The sequence below is a fragment of the Theobroma umbraticum genome, unplaced genomic scaffold (assembly GCF_002168275.2).
Source record: "Theobroma umbraticum cultivar Fairchild unplaced genomic scaffold, ASM216827v3 scaffold_86.0, whole genome shotgun sequence".
NCBI classification, from domain to species: domain Eukaryota; kingdom Viridiplantae; phylum Streptophyta; class Magnoliopsida; order Malvales; family Malvaceae; genus Theobroma; species Theobroma umbraticum.
The window spans coordinates 5,757,579-5,774,154 of NW_018397263.1; the positions used below are offsets into that span (position 1 = coordinate 5,757,579).

The following is a 16,576-nucleotide window of genomic DNA, read 5'->3' on the forward strand; positions in this document are numbered from 1 at the left end:
GCTAACCTTAATTTTTTTTATTTCTCCTCTCATTCAAATTTTGATATATTTTATAATGAACACTACTTTTCAAGATATCTTTTATTGTTTCTTTTCTATTTTCCCCACATTATAAATAGACGGAAATTTATTATTAAATCTACAAAAATAACAATATTAAAAATAACACAGATGTTATTGTATCTAAATTATTATAAATAACTTATTTTTGTAGATTGAATAATAATTTCCTTATAAATAAATAATTTCATTTTAATTTCTTTAAAAAATTTACAAAAATATCACTAATTTCAATTGTTTTATTTAATTTCTTGTACAATTGTTTATAAAATTTTATACACCCGTTGTATAGCACAAGTCCTTTTCTGTTATAAACGAAATTCTTATCATATAAAATATAAATTTCGAACACGTAAGTGTCTGTAATTATTTTGAAATTTACATCTCTCTCTCTCTCTCTATATATATATAAAGCTGTTTTTTGTAATATATTAATTAATGAAAACTTTTATTGAAAATTAAATGAAAAGAAAGATTATTTGACTCTGAAATCTTGTGGGAAAATCCTAAATTTATTGGTTACTCGTTAGCTCATGCTTGGTTCACTCAAAAATGTAACAGAAGAATTGGTAGATGTAAGTAATTTTATGAGAGAAAAACAAAAAAACAAAAAAAAAAACAATTGGTAGTATCTCTTTCTTCTCCCAAAGCTCCAACATATTGAAGTCAATAATTATTTTATTTATATTTTGATATTTTAATTATTTAATTACATATTTAGAGAAAAAATATATATTTTGTAATATTGATAATTAAAAAATTTACAGCCTTTCAAATTATAAAAACTCATAAAAAAACATTTGTAATCTATTATTTTTACATAAAAGCAAAACAATTTTGTATATTTAATATATATTATATATATGAATTTGCCTTGAAAAATGAGTTTGTGTTGGTTTATTGATGTTCAATTGTACGTTAAACTTACAACGTTTCATCAAAGAGAAACATGAATTTTCTTTTTTCTTCTTAGTAGAAAGATGCAATTAAAATTAAAAATGTACTTCCTCTTTTGAAAAAAAAATTAAATTATGCGTCAAATATGACCATGATACCAATAAGTTAACGGTAACTTGTAGCATGATTTGTATTCACTGCGCCAATCTAGTATTGGAGAAAACGGAATATTCTATTCTGGTTTGTTTCGATTTTCGGTTTCATAAAGTAAACAATTGAAATTATCCGAGTGAAATGTAATTTTTATGTTATTTGTTATTTTTTTCTGTAAAAAATGTTTATTTCAATTTTTAATTTAAGTAAAAAATTAAAAATAATATTTGAAAGATTCATTTAAAAAAATTGGATTCTCCTTCAACTCGATTTTGGAAAAATCAAAATACAATAAAATAATCAAAAATGATTTTCTTGAATGGTGTGCAATCTTAAATCTAGTACCTAAAAATTTATACCTAAGGTTGGATCAAATTGGAAGAGTTGGGTGTGAAACTCAACTATTGAACAACTCCAAAAATATTTTAATTTTAATGAAATCACAAATATCCTATAGAAAAGTGAATGGAGATGGCATTTGCATGTGAATAATTGGCGTAAGATTCATCTTAGAAAGATAAGGCCAATGCTTGGGCCTCAACTTTGTCTCACGAACTTAAAATTTAGAATGGGAGGTGACTAAAGGCCCCTACCAAATTTGAGACCAAGGGAGAAATATAAAATGAAATCCCCAATAGATTTATCCATCGAATCCCCAATAGATTGTGTCCATACCATACCATACCATACATACACAATAAAGCAAAACAAGAAAACTTATATTAACCATAATTAAATTCCCAACTTTTTCCCATTGCCGCTTGGGTTGGGAACACAAAGTTGTCAAACTTGCTAATTTTCCTTCAATTCTCATCCTATGTTCCTTATCAAGTAAAAAACCAAAGCGCCTTCATCCTGCAGTTTTCCTTTTTTCTTTTTTTTTTTTTAAAAAAAGGCAATCAGTTTTCAAATCATGGCAAAACAGTCCACCAAGTGCCTAAAATATTTCATCTTTCAAAGCAAACCCTCTTTCACCAGGGGCTCACCAAAAAAGAAAAAAACATTGTAATCCAATCCTTTCACTTCTACACTTTTCCACCAATATAAATATATATATATATATATTTATTATATATTAAATTAACCGGGACCTTTCCGGTGGGGCAATCGGACCTGCGTTTGACCGGAACCCGAATGTAACAGGGTCGTAAACGCACCAATGAAACCCAGCAGCTCTTCCCACACACTTAGCATCCTCGCACTCTTCACAAACCGAGCTTTTCGATTCCCTTTCAAATTTCGAACTTACCCTTCCCAAATTCACCAAATCCTCTCTTTCTCATCTGCCAGTCCCCTTACCCTCCTCTCAAATTCATCCAATCCCGTAAATACCCTCGCGTCCATCAAAATTACCTCCACACGGCCGCGCCTCAACAACATTACGTTCGTGGGCAGTTCCTTCTTAATCGCCGCCGCTGAGGAGACGGTTCTTCGTTCTTTCCCTTTCTTGTCCCTGACCGCCGCGATCTTTTCAATACGACGAGAGAAACAGTCCTTTCCGCGAAACCGCCGAGAATTGACTTTCCGGTGATAGGGACACGGTTGCGCGATTGTTTCTGTCGGCGATGTAGACGGAGAATGATGATGAGGATTCGATCATACGGCTGAGAATCGACTGGAAGCCTTGAAATCCATAGCGGGATTAATAACGACGTTCCTATACCGGTTTCGCACTCTCCGTCGAAGAACACGACCGGAAAGGAACTCCTGCCCCCCGACCTGCGGCCTCCACCATGTTTATGAGGTCAGCTCAAGGCAGAATGAATTTAGATGAAGAGAAATGAAAAGAAAACCGAAAGCATAGTGTTAAGAGAAAGAGAAAGGTTTTATATATAAAGCCGGGGGTTTAAGGGCGGGATACCAAACAGTATTTCAGAGAAGGCGGTGAGGTAATTTTGGAAAAAAAAAGGAAGATACGTAAGGGGAAGCTGGGGAGGTGTGTCGGGAGTTTCGTCATTTGATGATAATTAAAGAAGAGAGAGAAACTTGGGCTCAAGTAAAGAGGGTTGGTTTGGATTGGGTTTTCGGCGTGGAGAGGGTCAGACTCGCAAACGACGCAGTAAAATGGCAGGTGTCAACTGATGGAAATTCGGTGTTTTAGTGACTGAGAGACGAAACTGCCCTTGTAAGTTGGGTAAACTTTCCGGGCTGCCACTGTTGTATCATCTGCTGCACACGCCGTTGACAACACCTCGGCTTTGTTGTCCGTTGAAGGTCCTCCGACGGGTATAGGAAAAATGTCGGAATTTGTCTTCTAATCCCTCTAAAAAGGTCTCCCTTTATCTCTATATTTTCTCGATGGTTAATTTCAATATGATGTTTTTGCTTTTTGAAAGTTTTTTTATTTGATTTTTAATATTTACGGCGTCCGGATACATATCCCTAACACCTGGCAAATGCCTCAGGTATTGGTTCTTTTTCTGAAATTTCTGGGTTTATCTTGTTGATAGGATTTCATTGGTTGATTTTTTTTTTGCCGTTCTTTTTTATATTTGTTCACCATTTCCCAACTGGTTCTGCAGTTTAAATTGACTGAGTTCCTGCATTTTTCAATCGGATAATGCGTTTTTTTTTTTCATGTTAGACTTAGTAAGGTAGAACTGGTGTTGTAATCTATTGGTTGCAGCACAGTCATGTCGGTTACTAACAAGGAATGCTGTGTGGAAAATAGTTTGGGAATGATTCATGGATTCTTCTTTGGAGCTGAGAGCAAATGCTTCCGGTGTCGGTGTCCCTTAAAACAACTATGGAGTATCTAAGCATGATTTTAGAGACTTCACTGAAAGCGTCCAGAAGCACGCTTTTGACCCTAGTCGTCATAAGATTGGTGAAAACTTAATTTTCTTCTTCTGAAGTTATTTTAGGTGGACATGGAATCTTTGATGAATATAAATAAAATGGAATAAGATAGAATTGTAGTTTATCTTAAGGCATATGTAGGCTATGCTGTATGTCACTATCATTACTGTTCTCTTCACCCTGGGACTGTTGGAGTTCTGTAGCATGACCATTTTTTATTCTCATTGGCTTCTCCGTCTTTGGATCCGATAGACTTTGTCACGTGCTTATGCTGATTGTCGTGAGTTTGTGTTGTGCAGGGTGGTGCTAATAATGGCGAAGATCTTAGAAAAGCAGCCATAAGGGAACTGAGAGAAGAAACTGGCGTTATATCAGCTGAGTTTGTTGCAGAGGCATGTTTCAAGACTTTTTGCATTGATATAGATCTCTGTTACTATGTCACATGTCAAATGATGAAACAATTACTCTGTTACATACTTATTGAAAGTTATTAAACTGATTTCTGACATTCAATGCACAGGCACCTTATTGGCTGACTTATGATTTCCCAATCAAAGTAAAAAATAAGCTTAATCGTAAATGGGGTACAAAGTATAGAGGTCAAGCACAGAAGTGGTAAGGATACTATCTGTACTACAGACAACTAGACTGATGCATCAGATATATTGAACATCATCGTATTACTTCCATCAACTACAGCTGTGTCGTTCACCTGACTTTAAAGTTTGATTGCTCATGTGGACATCTGCCTAATGCTTTGGCTGCCATTATTGTTTGTGAATTTTTACTATGAACTGTGAGATAATTAGTTGCTTTGTGTCATGCACTGATTATAGTTAGTATCAACTCTAAGTCAAATTACATTCTTGTGTATTTTTCATTAACTTTTGGGTGCTATGTCCTATCCGTGTTTACCTTTCTTCTGGCCTTTTCCGCATCTTGATTACCTTTGCTTGTTAGTCAGGATTTACCTTTCTTATCCATATGACACATGAAAGGTAAGCACTGAAGCAACTAACCACCCATCTTGCTCCCATGTAACTTGCAGTAAGCACAGTTCAGTTTTTATTGTAAATTTTTGAATGTAGAGTTGGTTAGCCATCCTATTCAAACACCAATCTTTCTTCAAATTTATTTCGTAACCTTCAAATTTGAAATCTGATTAAAATCCATGCTTTATTTTGGACTTTCTTTGATGCTCCTGAGGCAGGTTTCTTTTTAAGTTCACTGGAAATGAAGAAGAGATCAATCTTTTGGGTGATGGTTCTGAGAAGCCAGAGTTTAAAGAGTGGTCATGGAGGTTACCAGAACAAGTTGTGGAGCTTGTGAGTAGCTCATGTTGCCGGATACTTTATATATGATTTTTATAAAACCCATACTATTGGGAATCTGGTATTTATCATTGAGTAATGCTTCAAAAACTATACTGGAGCAGGCTGTGGATTTCAAGAAGCCAGTGTATGAACAAGTTCTGGAAGTATTCAGCCCCTACTTATCATTGGATACAGATGAAGAGCAGTCAACAGTAAAAGAAGCTAATGGGGGAGAAGTAGGTAAGTAAAGTAAAGGAGTTGACTTTTATGCAGGGTCAAGCATCCTAATTTTGCAAATAATGTCGGAAACTTTTGTGATCAACCTGATGCGATTGAATGAAAGTTTCTTATAGAATGAAACCAGAATTTTTTGTTCACGGGCGATCATTACCCTCTCTCTCTTTTTGACTCTGGAGGATATTCAAGATTCATGTTCATTGTCTTGTAACAGGAATTGAGTTGGTACGTTACCTTTTCTTGGTGCATCTCTCTCCTTTTCTCTCGTCTCACTAGACTTTTAGGGAAAGGTGAGCATTCGATCGGTTCGGTTGGTTTAGTTTGAAAATTTTGAAAACCGAACTACCATGGGAGAGAAAAGAACCAAGGGAACTACATGGGAGAATTAAAATAACCAAAAACCGAACTAGTTAGGTTGATGATTTCGATTTTCCAGTAGGGAGAAGGTAATAATCTGAGTATGTAAATGCAAAATGAAGTGGGAAATGTGGGTTTGTGTTAAAACTTTCTTTAGTACTAATAACAAGAGAGGAAAATGGGAGTAGTAACCTTGGATCGTGGGGAAGCAGACCCCAAACCATAGTTCACTGTCTATCCATGAATAGCAAGTAAATAAAACCAAATTTCCTAAGATTATTACTTATAAGAGGAAACAGAAACTGCCATAACTAAAATCTTTAGTTTAAATGATCCATTTACTCGATCATTTTGATTGGAAATTTTTAATATAAAAATTAACCTAACAAATCAAAATAACTAAATTTCCTAATCAAATTATAATTAAATCAAATTGATTGAATTTGACTAATTCGATCAATTATTTCAATTTCGACCTAATTTTGCTCAGCTTAACCTCAAGATAAAACTTCTTTAAATTAATATTTGATAAATTAATAATCTTAATTAAATAATATTTTTGACCAATCTTAATTTAAGACTAATATGATAAATTAATAATTCATTAAATTTATAAGATAATACATTTTTAAAAAACACATAAATCACACTTGATATATAAATTAATAACCTTCTTATACATTAAAATTATATATCTACATGATTCAATTACAAAACTTTTATAAAATATTACTCTAATGTTACTTTTTTAAAAAAAATTAATATCTCCTTAAGTCTCATCTTTTAACTTTTTTTAATGTATTAAAAAGTTCTAATGTAATATTCTCGCATTATAATAAAAGATTATACAATACAATAATTTCTTTAAATGCATCTTTACACGAGATAAATTTCGATACAAAACTATCATCTTCAACTTCATTATTACATTCTTAATAATTTAAAATCATAAATAATAATAATTCATAATTCAATAATTAAATAATATTCATATAATCACAATAAAAAATAAATATATTAAATTCAATATTTTAAAAAATAAAATATTTTAATAAATTAATTTTTTATTAATTAATATATAAATTATTAATTATTAATTTATTGATTAAATAATATCTCAATTAATTAATAAATTTTCATAATTCCAAAAGTATAAATTTGTAAAAATTTTACCATGGTTGTACCAATCTTTTTTATTTCTTGATATCCCTTTTACTACGCCCATTGCTCTTGAATGGCCTTCTATTTATTCTTCCCTTGTAATTCTCAAAAATCAATTATTCATAGGCACAAGTAATAAGAGAAAGTTATAAAACTGCCACCTAATTTATCCAAAAAAAAAAACAAATGATATCTTATTCAAAAAGACCTCAGCCTAACAGGAAGAATATGAAGGAAAGAAATGATACACTCAAGATGGAAAATTATTGGTATGGTTGGTTATAAACTTTTTGTAGAAATGTTTTCGAATAGAAAGAGATGCCACATCTTTCCAACAAATAAAACAATGAATTTGGGCATTGAATGCAGAGGTGAAGGGATAATTATCTAGGAGCACAAATTGCCAGTTTTATAAACCAAGAAAGATCCTGTGCCTATATAGTTGGATGCCAATGCCTGTCCCTCTGAACTTGGTTGAGAAAATGCCAACTGAGATTTTTCAATGACAAAGCCCATACAGAAACTTTTCCTGCATTTAGAAACTGCACAGTCAAAACAAATTGAATGGAACAAAAAAACACATCACTCTTTCAATTCAATCACCAAAGTTTTTCATGTAATGGGGAACTTTGCAAGGGCATACATAAAGTTGTCCCCGTGGAGAATGAGAATGGCTCTAAAGGGGCAGACTGTTGCTTTGCAACTGCTATTTTTTAACCTTTTTTTTTCTAGTGACAAATCAAGTACGAATTTCAGCTTCTAGTCTTTTGATAATCTGCTGATATGATCCTATCCGTTGAAACCATGTATAGTTGAAGTTGCAGGATCAATCAGAATTAAAAATCAAATGACAACCGCAATATCTATCATAACAGAATGGTATATGGTCTTTAGAGAAAAGGCAGAGCAAGGTATACGACTGAAGGCTACTTACTTGTATAGCCTATGAGCAGCATACATGTGCACAATGGCTAATAGAAAGATTCAGATCAGTCTAAAGTAGAGCACCAGTATGCATACTCCATTAGTGCAAAGGGTTACTCTATTTTAACCGCTGACTAAGTTGATGGTCTTGATTTTAAACTTTGTGACTATTAAGATAAAGTGATAAAAGTATCTACTTGATTAATACCTTAGGCTACGCTTCATGATATAAAGTATAACCTTCTTAATTAGTTTGCTATAAGAAGCATGTTAAAAATATTATAACTCCATGAAGGCATCCCACAATGAGTCAGACTACTACGTAGGAGACAATCAGACATCGCAAACAACCCAAGCCAGTATAGAAAGTGCAGTTGGCATTAACTACAAAGTACAAGGATTTACCTCACTGCTTCCAATAATTGAGTGGCAATGCCTTTTCTCCTGTTGGAAGGTGTGACCCAGATTGCTCTAATGCCACAAACAGCAGGTACTGCTTCCTTTTCACAGAAAATTGCTCCAGTGTGGTTTCCAATCAACGCCTCAGAAGGACATCTTTTAACGACTTCTCTCTGAAAAACAATATCCCCAAACTGAAGTTTGCTTGATTTTGACCTTGTTTGCTTTGCTGGGGCACCATCATGTCTTTCGCCAACTGAGCATGAGAGGGCCTTGAATGCTTCCTTTATTGGCTCTGCAACTAGACATCCAGCAATTCGTTGGGAGAAGACAAATAAGTATACCTGCAAACAGTAGAGTGAAAGAAAAAATATAGTTAATATCAACCCAACCATTGATTGTTCAACTCTGCAACCATTGGAGTTAAGGGATTGTTCAAACTCTGCAACTGTTTTGGATTTTAGATACAGTGGCATAGAAATTGGGTCAAATGTGAGAAAAGCAAAGGGTATTAAAAGTATATGCTGAAACTTGGGGAAAAAGAAGTATTATTTGCTAAAAAAAATGGGGATAATTGAATTGGATTTTTCTAAATTATGCATAATATGCCAAATTACCACTATGTAAAACGGAATCAGGTCACCTTACAAAGCTTGTGAAAAATCCATTCCCCACCAAGCTCAATTTCCATCATCTTCACAACCTCTTGCACCTGCTAATACAACCCCACAATCATCAAATACATAATTAAGTTACAACAAATTATAAAATCTAAGCCATGTAACCATAATCTCAAGACCCCAAAATCTTAACCTTCTTCCTCTGAGCTACAGGATCAGAATCCAAAACCAAAATGACACGACCTCCTTCAACTTTAGGCATATAAACAACCCTCTCATTTCGCCATCCCTACAAAATTAAGGTAGCAATTGAAGACTCCATTTGATTGTTACTTATGCTTCTGAAACAGTTGGTATAAAGCGAAAGTAAATCATAGTAATTAAAAATGAACAAATAATTAAGATAAAACACTGATTCAATATAATAATCCTGTATAAAGGAAAAATCGTGCATTTGTTTTCATCCAAAAATACTAGTAAAAAAATTTTCAATGTTTAATTCTTCAGACATACTATATGCTTTTGGACAAAAACACACGCTTTGCTTATCGACTTGTGTAAATAGCGAAAAGCGAGAATCGAATGCACCTTGAATTGAATTCCACGGGTGAAATTCTTGTGCAAAATTGAATGGCTCGTTTCATCCTCTTCATCTCCGGGAGAATACTTAACCCCGCAAGTTGAACAAGCATGGAGAAGAAAATCAGATTGACCTAACTCCAAATGAAACTGTGCATAACTTCTTTTCTTATTAAGATTTCTCCCATTGGAACCACAATCTTTACTAGAAAACTCATTCTCTGAAATGGGTTTCTCGAGTCTCTCGTTGCTTGATTCCTTTTTGGCGTCATTCCTTTACAAAATCCCCGAAATAGAGAATTTAAAAAAAAAATTCCAAAACCCAGAAAAAGCCCATAACTTTTTTTATTATTAAAAAAACATACCCATGAATTTTTGGTGGTCTACGCGTATAGGTGTTAACAATGGTGTGTTGACTGTATTCCCAGGTGGCTAACTCATCGTTCTCATCGTTGATGAAAACTGGAGGCGAATTTTGGGACTCGATTGAAGAAGAAGAAGAGGAGGAGGAGTGCTTGAAGAACGAATTTATTTTGGATTGCATCTTACTGTTGTTTTTGTTTTGGTGGGTGATTGATTGCTTGCTTGCTTTTGGAGGTTTTTTGTACGAGGGAGCTTTTGATGCTTCGGCGCTAAAGATTTAAAAAAATTAAAAATTGATAAAAGAGTTCCCGCTTATAAACACAGGCCTTTTATCTTGGCCCAACAAACAAATTAGCCTGTTGTTTACGCACCTTCGCTGAGGCCCGAGCTTTCCTTATTTTATCAAGTGAAACGCTGCGTTTTTGCCTCTGAGATTACATTTTTTGCTATGCGGTCCAAACACCAAAAATTGATCCTGCAAACCAACACAAGTTTAAGTTTGGCGATAAAAATTAAGGTCACATTCGAATATCGTAATATCAATATAAATAACAAAAAAATAAATTTAAAAAAAATTCAATTTTTATAAATTATTATAAAAAAAAATGAATCAGACGTCCTATCCTATCCTACCCTATCCTAACCTGTCCTACTCTTTCCACACAGACCAACGGCTACGCTGTTTATTAACGAAAAACATAAATCAAACTTATGCTCTTCCCCACACAAATAATAAAAACAAGCACAATGCCTACTCACTCACGTTCGGACCAAATCATAAATTAATTGCTTGCTTTATATTCTCCATATATTTCAGTGACACACATACACCAATGTAGTTGGCATTATTCATTTTCCACACCCAAAATTGAGAATACAAGGATAATCTATCTACCCGGAAATTATAATAGCAAAACCTTAGAAACCACACACACATATAACCTGCCTTCTCCCCCCTCCTTGAACCATGGATCAGTTCCATTGCTACAAAAACTTCATCTCACACACACAACTTCCTTCCTTCCCGTTCCCTCTCATACAGCAAACACCAGTGGCCAAAATTAGAGAAAGGTAACAAGGTGATCTCCCACAATTGCCGATATTCATGCCATCAAGTTGCACCACTTACTGCCTGCTGCTTTTATCATGTCAGCATTGTTAGATATCCCCGCAAAGATTTTGACTTGATTCATTGCCATTAACAACTCCCATCGTCAACAGCTTCAAAGTATATCGTTGCTCATTTTGAGTCATCATTACTCAGATCCCCTGCATCCTCAAAGCAGAAAACGTGTTTTTGCTGCAAAGAAAAAGTTCGTGTGAAAGATGTAAGATTTATGCCTAATGGCTTCTACTGATTAACTTTAGAAATAGGAGCAAAAATGAAGTTTCTTTATACATAGACACAAGTGGACAAACAATCTTCATACTCCATAAAACACTGGTTCAAAGGGACCTTGACATGGGGAAAAATGCGTAAATGAAGAAATAAAGAAATGCCCAAAAGGTGAGTATCATGCACGGGGAGAGGCTGATGGAAGCATCATCTATATAATTGTCACAGTAACATATAGCTGTAATCTTAGCCACTCTCAATACTTTTTTTAAAGCCTCCCATCATATGTAAATTTCCCCTTGTGTTGCTAGACAAACATGGACGGAACCAAATGCATTCAATTAAAAATGAATATAGAATGGGTTATTCAGCTAACTTTTGTAACAAAGACAAGTATAATGATCTACAGCATGTTGCAATCAAAGATTCTTCAATAAGAAACTCAGTTTTGTACCAACAAAAAAAAAAAAAAACTAAGAAACTCACCATGCTCAAAGTTCACTGGATCATCAACCCACTGGTGATGTACTGGCGACAACCTTTAACCGTTCAAATGAACACTGAAATTTGTGCCTTTCTTCAATGGTCATGTTCACTTCTGAAGACTGCAGGAACAATAGAAAAAGAGACCAAGAACACACAAATTAATCACACAACTAAAGATCAAGGAGGTATGTAATGCAAGCTAATTTGCTGCATGAACAGTAACAAAAGAATGTGCTCCTAAATTTTAAATAAGTAAATGCATGTGTAAGCAAATGTGTTCAAAGAATGTCCAAAGAATAAGTACAAGAATGCATTCATAAATTTTAAAATCATATGACCAGACAAGATCCAATCCTGTTTAGGATCACACCCAGCAGGAAAAAGAAATTGTCAGGTCTTAGCTACATTGCCAAATCAGGGAAAGAAGAGGGGGCCTATTGCCCAAAGCAAAAGTTTCTTTCACCATTTAACAAACTGTGCAAGACCACAAACTTAGATGTGCATGCCAGACCAAATAATGCAAACCAAAAGCCTTCTAAACTATGTGATTTTGGCAGAAACCATATGCATGTACGGACAACTTGAACAATCAGATTGGCACATCACAATGGAAGTTACAGGCCACAAGGATAAGTAATAGACAATTACAAGGCATAAATGTTTAAAGGAATCTAGGTCCTAGGATCCATGTGAATTTAAATCATGTTCAACACACAAAAAAAGTCAAACATATTTCAGGTTCTGCTTATAAAGATAAGGACTATTCATAGAAGAAAAATTCATGCTGCAAAACCATACCTGTAAAGAAGCTATGCTTTGCATAATAGAGCCAATCTCTGTTTTAAATAGAGACATAATTTTCTGAACTTTAACATCCTTATAAATTAAGAGAAGAAGGGAAACAGTTATATTCATCTGACTTAAACTGTCAGTGGCATATTGGGTAGAATTATGGGATTCAAACGACAAACTACTGTCAGTTAAGGATGAGCCCATAACATTCAAGAAAAGCTTCACAAGCTGGTTACTCCTATCAAACAAGAAAAAGCATGGTAGAAGGTAATAACGGCATGTCTGCACATGATTAGAGACTGTGGCTTCATTGCCATCAACTTCTGGAATACACTGCACAAAACAAAAGGATATTTGGCAATAAGAATCAAGAAAAAAATGTTGTGCTGTAGAAGCAACAGATGCACAGCAAGTTTCATTTGTTGGTTTCTCTGGTGGTAGCATATTTGAAACCTATACACATGCGCTGAGAAGTAAGAACAATTTATACCATAGTTTATACAATTATCAAGGGAGCCAATAGATGACCACCAGCAACACTACTAGAAATGAGAAAGATAACAGGAACTAATATGGAACACATGGAAACATTTACAATAATAATAATGTCAAGGGCAAATTCTAATAACTTACATGTACAACATCCATTAGATATCCAGGAAGGAAATTGCTTAGAGCAATTATACTCTGTTCAGAAAGTCTAGTGGGTTTAGAGTCCAGCATGATGAGCACTCTCAACATTGCACATGCATTGTCAAGCTGTGGCTTCAATGACTGCAAAAAATTTTAATACCACCTCAAGCATCGTAGCTTGCAAATAATTCAGGGGAAAGGGACCAAACTAAACAAAAATAACTTATCCAAGAAAGTCTCAAATCTTTTACACGGCCTAGGCTATTGGTACGATGAAATAAATGCTGGAAAAGAAGATGCAAGCTGTTCAGTCACTTACTATCAGGTCAAGTATTGCTTTCTCCAGTATCCGGAAAACAACAGAACTATCACCCATCTGTGAAAGGCATGAGCAAACCATGCAGGTGAGAGACTTAAAAGATCCACGATTTGAAATCTGCACACCACTCTCTCTAACAGGGCATATGTTTTCTGCAAATAGCAAATCCCCATTGAGATAGATTATAATTAATCATCGACTACAAACACAAGCAAAAAGTTGAAGTACCAAAAGAGAGCATCAAAGTAGTAGTCATTTGTTCGCATATAAACACTATAAATGAAGCACCTTCTTCCCCACTCACAGAAAGGGAAGGATTAGGAGCAACCAAAAGAATAGAATAAGCCAACCTCTCTGCTATTATTAAAGTCAAAACATTACAAATCATCACATTATGGAGCATGCTAATACTCAAAATATTTAGAAATGTTAAAAACAAAAGGAATGTACCAACTACTGCAAGTTATAATCAACAAAACATGAAAGGTGAATGAAATTTCTAATACCAGGGTAAACTTTGAAACGAGATAGTAAAGTAATGAAGAAGCTGATGTGGTCAGCAAATTGGATGTGTCCAGCTTTATAGGCAGCATGCACAACCTCTACAATGCGGAACAATACATAGGGCTCCAATTCAGGACCTGCAATATACAAAGGAGGCAGATATTAAAGAATGACATGTTTTATAACAATCAGATGACATATAACTTCTTTTCTATTTTAAACATCTTCACCAAATTTAAGTTAAGATCTTCTACTAAAGGGAACAAGAGCTATTAACACCTAGCACCACATATGTCTAAATATACATTTCACTTCTTTGATAGGGATGAATTTGGGAAATTTAGTACATCTCTCTTTCAGTAAAGGAAAATAATACTGCATCCTTCCTATATTACATGTCCAACTTTCCTTTTTGGGATGTCTGAAACTCTATTCCGCTTTTTTTTTTTGAACACTTCTAACCCTTCTTTTTTTTCATTTTGGTTTCCCAAGATTCATTTATTTAAAGGTTTTGGCATCACAAAAATAAAATTTTAATATAAAAGAACCTAAGGTCCAAGGTTTTTCCAAAAACCAGCAAATAGTAAGTAGCACTTACACAGGCAGCAGGCAGCTATTGATTTCAGCAAAAGTGTACTAAAGTTGGAGAAATAATAAAGGCAACAGATAGACAGCTCTTGAGAATCCCTAGGAAGTCTCATGAAAGGACCATAGTATATGTTTCCTGCAACAAAAGGAAATAAATGGACAAAACAAATCTAGAGTTTGTAGGTTTGTCTCAACAACTAATGTTTCTTTATGAATTAACCTATACCTTCTCGACATGTGCTGTAAAACTCACAGAGTGCAAATTGAGTATTTTCATATTCCCAAATGAGGGAAGAGTTCCAACATCCAAATTGTCCCAGGCGAAGTAGAAGGTGCAACACCACCTGAGGGGCAAGGGAAATAGTTACTGTTATTTTGAAGACTAACAACAAAGTGGATCATTGGGAAGATAATTATAACTCTACAAGATGCTCTAACATTTTCAACGTACAATAATTCTGTCCAAAGCCTAATCATGCTGGTGAACCTCATAAGATAAAACACAGATTAATACCTGGGAAGAGGATGGCCATTTATCACCAAGAAGGATTAGCAACAAGGGCAGCTCTCTTATCCAAATAGTCTGATAGTCTAATGCCACAGGATTACTTGCTTCCATGTAGTGCATATCTCCTCTCTGTATTTGAACAAGAGTATTGAATTTAATTTTCTGGTGGTGTAACTGAGGGCAGCGAAAGAGAGAAAAGGTTGTATGTGCACATGCATCTGCATATGATCACTTCTTAGAGAGACAAATTGTATCTAATTGAGCTTACAGGAATTAGCATTTCTTCAATCATGGACAGGCAAGCCAATTTAAGTGAAAACTCCGGATTGCAATCCCTGAATGTCTTTGTAAATGCCTGCAATAAAGTTTTAATCGGCTAATTAGCATTTCTCAAGACTTCTGAAACAAAAATCTACCAGCACATGGCTGCCAAAGGGCAAAAAACCCCAGCTCAAGAAAACATGAGAAAAACCAATGAATGTAGTTTGCTTAAATAATGCTCTTTCAAAATAAAACTCAACCTCAAGAAGGTGTGACTGCCAATCAGTTGTCACTTCTGAGACAAGTTTTGGAATGAAAGGAAGCAATGAAGGTACATGCTTTTCCCATGTTGCTTTACCAGACCTCGTGCTACTACAAATCTGCAAAATGCAAGTTATGAGAAACCAATTCCATATGGTCAGCACTCAATAATACAAAACAAGTCTTATAGTCGAAAAGCATCAAAATAATTTAGTAAACTTATAAACTAATCCAGCGAAGTTTTATGAAGAGTACAAAAAATTTTGAAATTCTCTAATGCAATAGAAAATGCAAAGATCATGAGCAGATAAAAATTACTTTGTGGTAGACAATTGATTCATCAAGCAAACCACAAAGAGAATAAACAACAAAAAAAACAAAGACAAAAATGAAAAGAAGTAGAAGAAGAGCAACTTTTACATAATACTTTTTGCACTAAAACTTCACCAACTTCAGCCATGTTAAACCGTGTTCCAATTTCACCCATTCTTAACCTTTCCAAGGTCTATTCACTACTATAATCCACAATCAAACCCTTTGAATTGCTGAAATTTGAAAGATCATGAACAGGTAAACACTCATCTTCAAGGAATTGCAATGACTGTCAGCCAAGTTTCAATGTAAGGCACATAACCATCATCACTATAATGCGGTCCCACATGCAGGCACCCCCTCCGGCCAAACTTAATTGTTCACTAGTTTTCCAATAACAAACTACAATGGGTATAAAACATAACCTTTTGAATCTTTTACATGACATAAATTTCAAACTGATAGCTGTTGGTTTTTACCTTAATGAGCAAGTTCTGAAAGAAAACAGATAAAGAAGTGCAAGATGGTTACAAGAAGCAGACCTTGCCGAGCAGTGCATTTTCTATGAACTCCAGAAATTTCGCAAACACATTTGCAGATGGGCAGATCCATTCACGGAGGCGCAAAAATATCTCCGTTATCACAATATTCAAGATAAAATACCTATCATCCTCCTAAAATGAAAATATAGAAGGATCAATCATTAATAGATAA

General features: G+C 34.5%; 3 protein-coding genes and 1 pseudogene across 4 annotated transcripts in view; 1 reads left to right on the forward strand and 3 right to left on the reverse strand.

Annotated features, from left to right (window-relative positions):
• Positions 1-1,728: 1,728 nt before the first annotated feature.
• LOC149526940 (uncharacterized) lies at positions 1,729-3,276 on the reverse strand (annotated as a pseudogene).
• On the forward strand, positions 3,166-5,707 carry NUDX27 (nudix hydrolase homolog 27). 2 transcript variants are annotated; one of them, XM_089784221.1, is made up of 6 exons: positions 3,166-3,381; positions 3,466-3,515; positions 4,209-4,301; positions 4,430-4,524; positions 5,120-5,234; positions 5,345-5,707. In XM_089784221.1, the coding sequence occupies exons 2-6, from the start codon at positions 3,507-3,509 to the stop codon at positions 5,468-5,470; spliced, it is 438 nt and encodes a 145-aa protein (XP_089640347.1). In that variant the 5' UTR covers positions 3,166-3,381; positions 3,466-3,506; the 3' UTR covers positions 5,471-5,707. The 2 variants fall into 2 exon arrangements, with proteins under 2 accessions (XP_089640347.1, XP_021289240.1); XM_021433565.2 differs by lacking the exons at positions 3,166-3,381; positions 3,466-3,515 and adding an exon at positions 3,782-3,937.
• A 1,451-nt stretch (positions 5,708-7,158) lies between these two features.
• CTF7 (protein) lies at positions 7,159-10,493 on the reverse strand. Its single transcript, XM_021433503.2, has 7 exons — positions 10,234-10,493; positions 9,865-10,131; positions 9,509-9,773; positions 9,114-9,209; positions 8,944-9,012; positions 8,307-8,644; positions 7,159-7,506 (listed from the first exon to the last, which is right to left on the reverse strand). Exons 2-7 carry the CDS (start codon positions 10,041-10,043, stop codon positions 7,365-7,367), a joined length of 1,089 nt encoding a protein of 362 aa, XP_021289178.1. The 5' UTR covers positions 10,044-10,131; positions 10,234-10,493; the 3' UTR covers positions 7,159-7,364.
• A 147-nt stretch (positions 10,494-10,640) lies between these two features.
• The window catches only part of LOC110420256 (ARM repeat superfamily protein), a 9,083-nt gene continuing 3,147 nt past the window's right edge, over positions 10,641-16,576 (reverse strand). The window contains exons 10-21 of the mRNA XM_089784302.1: positions 16,405-16,536; positions 15,550-15,669; positions 15,297-15,383; positions 15,035-15,157; positions 14,747-14,864; positions 14,531-14,656; positions 13,935-14,069; positions 13,429-13,580; positions 13,110-13,250; positions 12,483-12,809; positions 11,685-11,803; positions 10,641-11,162 (exon numbers count right to left, since the gene is read on the reverse strand). Coding sequence (XP_089640428.1) covers positions 11,708-11,803; positions 12,483-12,809; positions 13,110-13,250; positions 13,429-13,580; positions 13,935-14,069; positions 14,531-14,656; positions 14,747-14,864; positions 15,035-15,157; positions 15,297-15,383; positions 15,550-15,669; positions 16,405-16,536 — 1,557 coding nt within the window. The 3' untranslated portion in view covers positions 10,641-11,162; positions 11,685-11,707. The remainder of the gene's footprint in view (positions 11,163-11,684; positions 11,804-12,482; positions 12,810-13,109; positions 13,251-13,428; positions 13,581-13,934; positions 14,070-14,530; positions 14,657-14,746; positions 14,865-15,034; positions 15,158-15,296; positions 15,384-15,549; positions 15,670-16,404; positions 16,537-16,576) is intronic.

Excerpts from the sequence above, each read along its gene's own strand:
- NUDX27 (XM_021433565.2), top strand. The coding sequence starts at position 3,824 with ATGCTTCCGGTGTCGGTGTCCCTTAAAACAACTATGGAGTATCTAAGC. Across the intron at positions 3,938-4,208 it reads CCCTAGTCGTCATAAGATTG|GGTGGTGCTAATAATGGCGA; the intron begins GTGAAAACTTAA and ends TGTGTTGTGCAG. Across the intron at positions 5,235-5,344 it reads CAGAACAAGTTGTGGAGCTT|GCTGTGGATTTCAAGAAGCC; the intron begins GTGAGTAGCTCA and ends ATACTGGAGCAG.
- CTF7 (XM_021433503.2), bottom strand. The coding sequence starts at position 10,043 with ATGCAATCCAAAATAAATTCGTTCTTCAAGCACTCCTCCTCCTCTTCT. Across the intron at positions 9,013-9,113 it reads CTGTAGCTCAGAGGAAGAAG|GTGCAAGAGGTTGTGAAGAT; the intron begins GTTAAGATTTTG and ends TTGTATTAGCAG. Across the intron at positions 7,507-8,306 it reads CAATTATTGGAAGCAGTGAG|GAAAAGTTTCTGTATGGGCT; the intron begins GTAAATCCTTGT and ends TTCTAAATGCAG.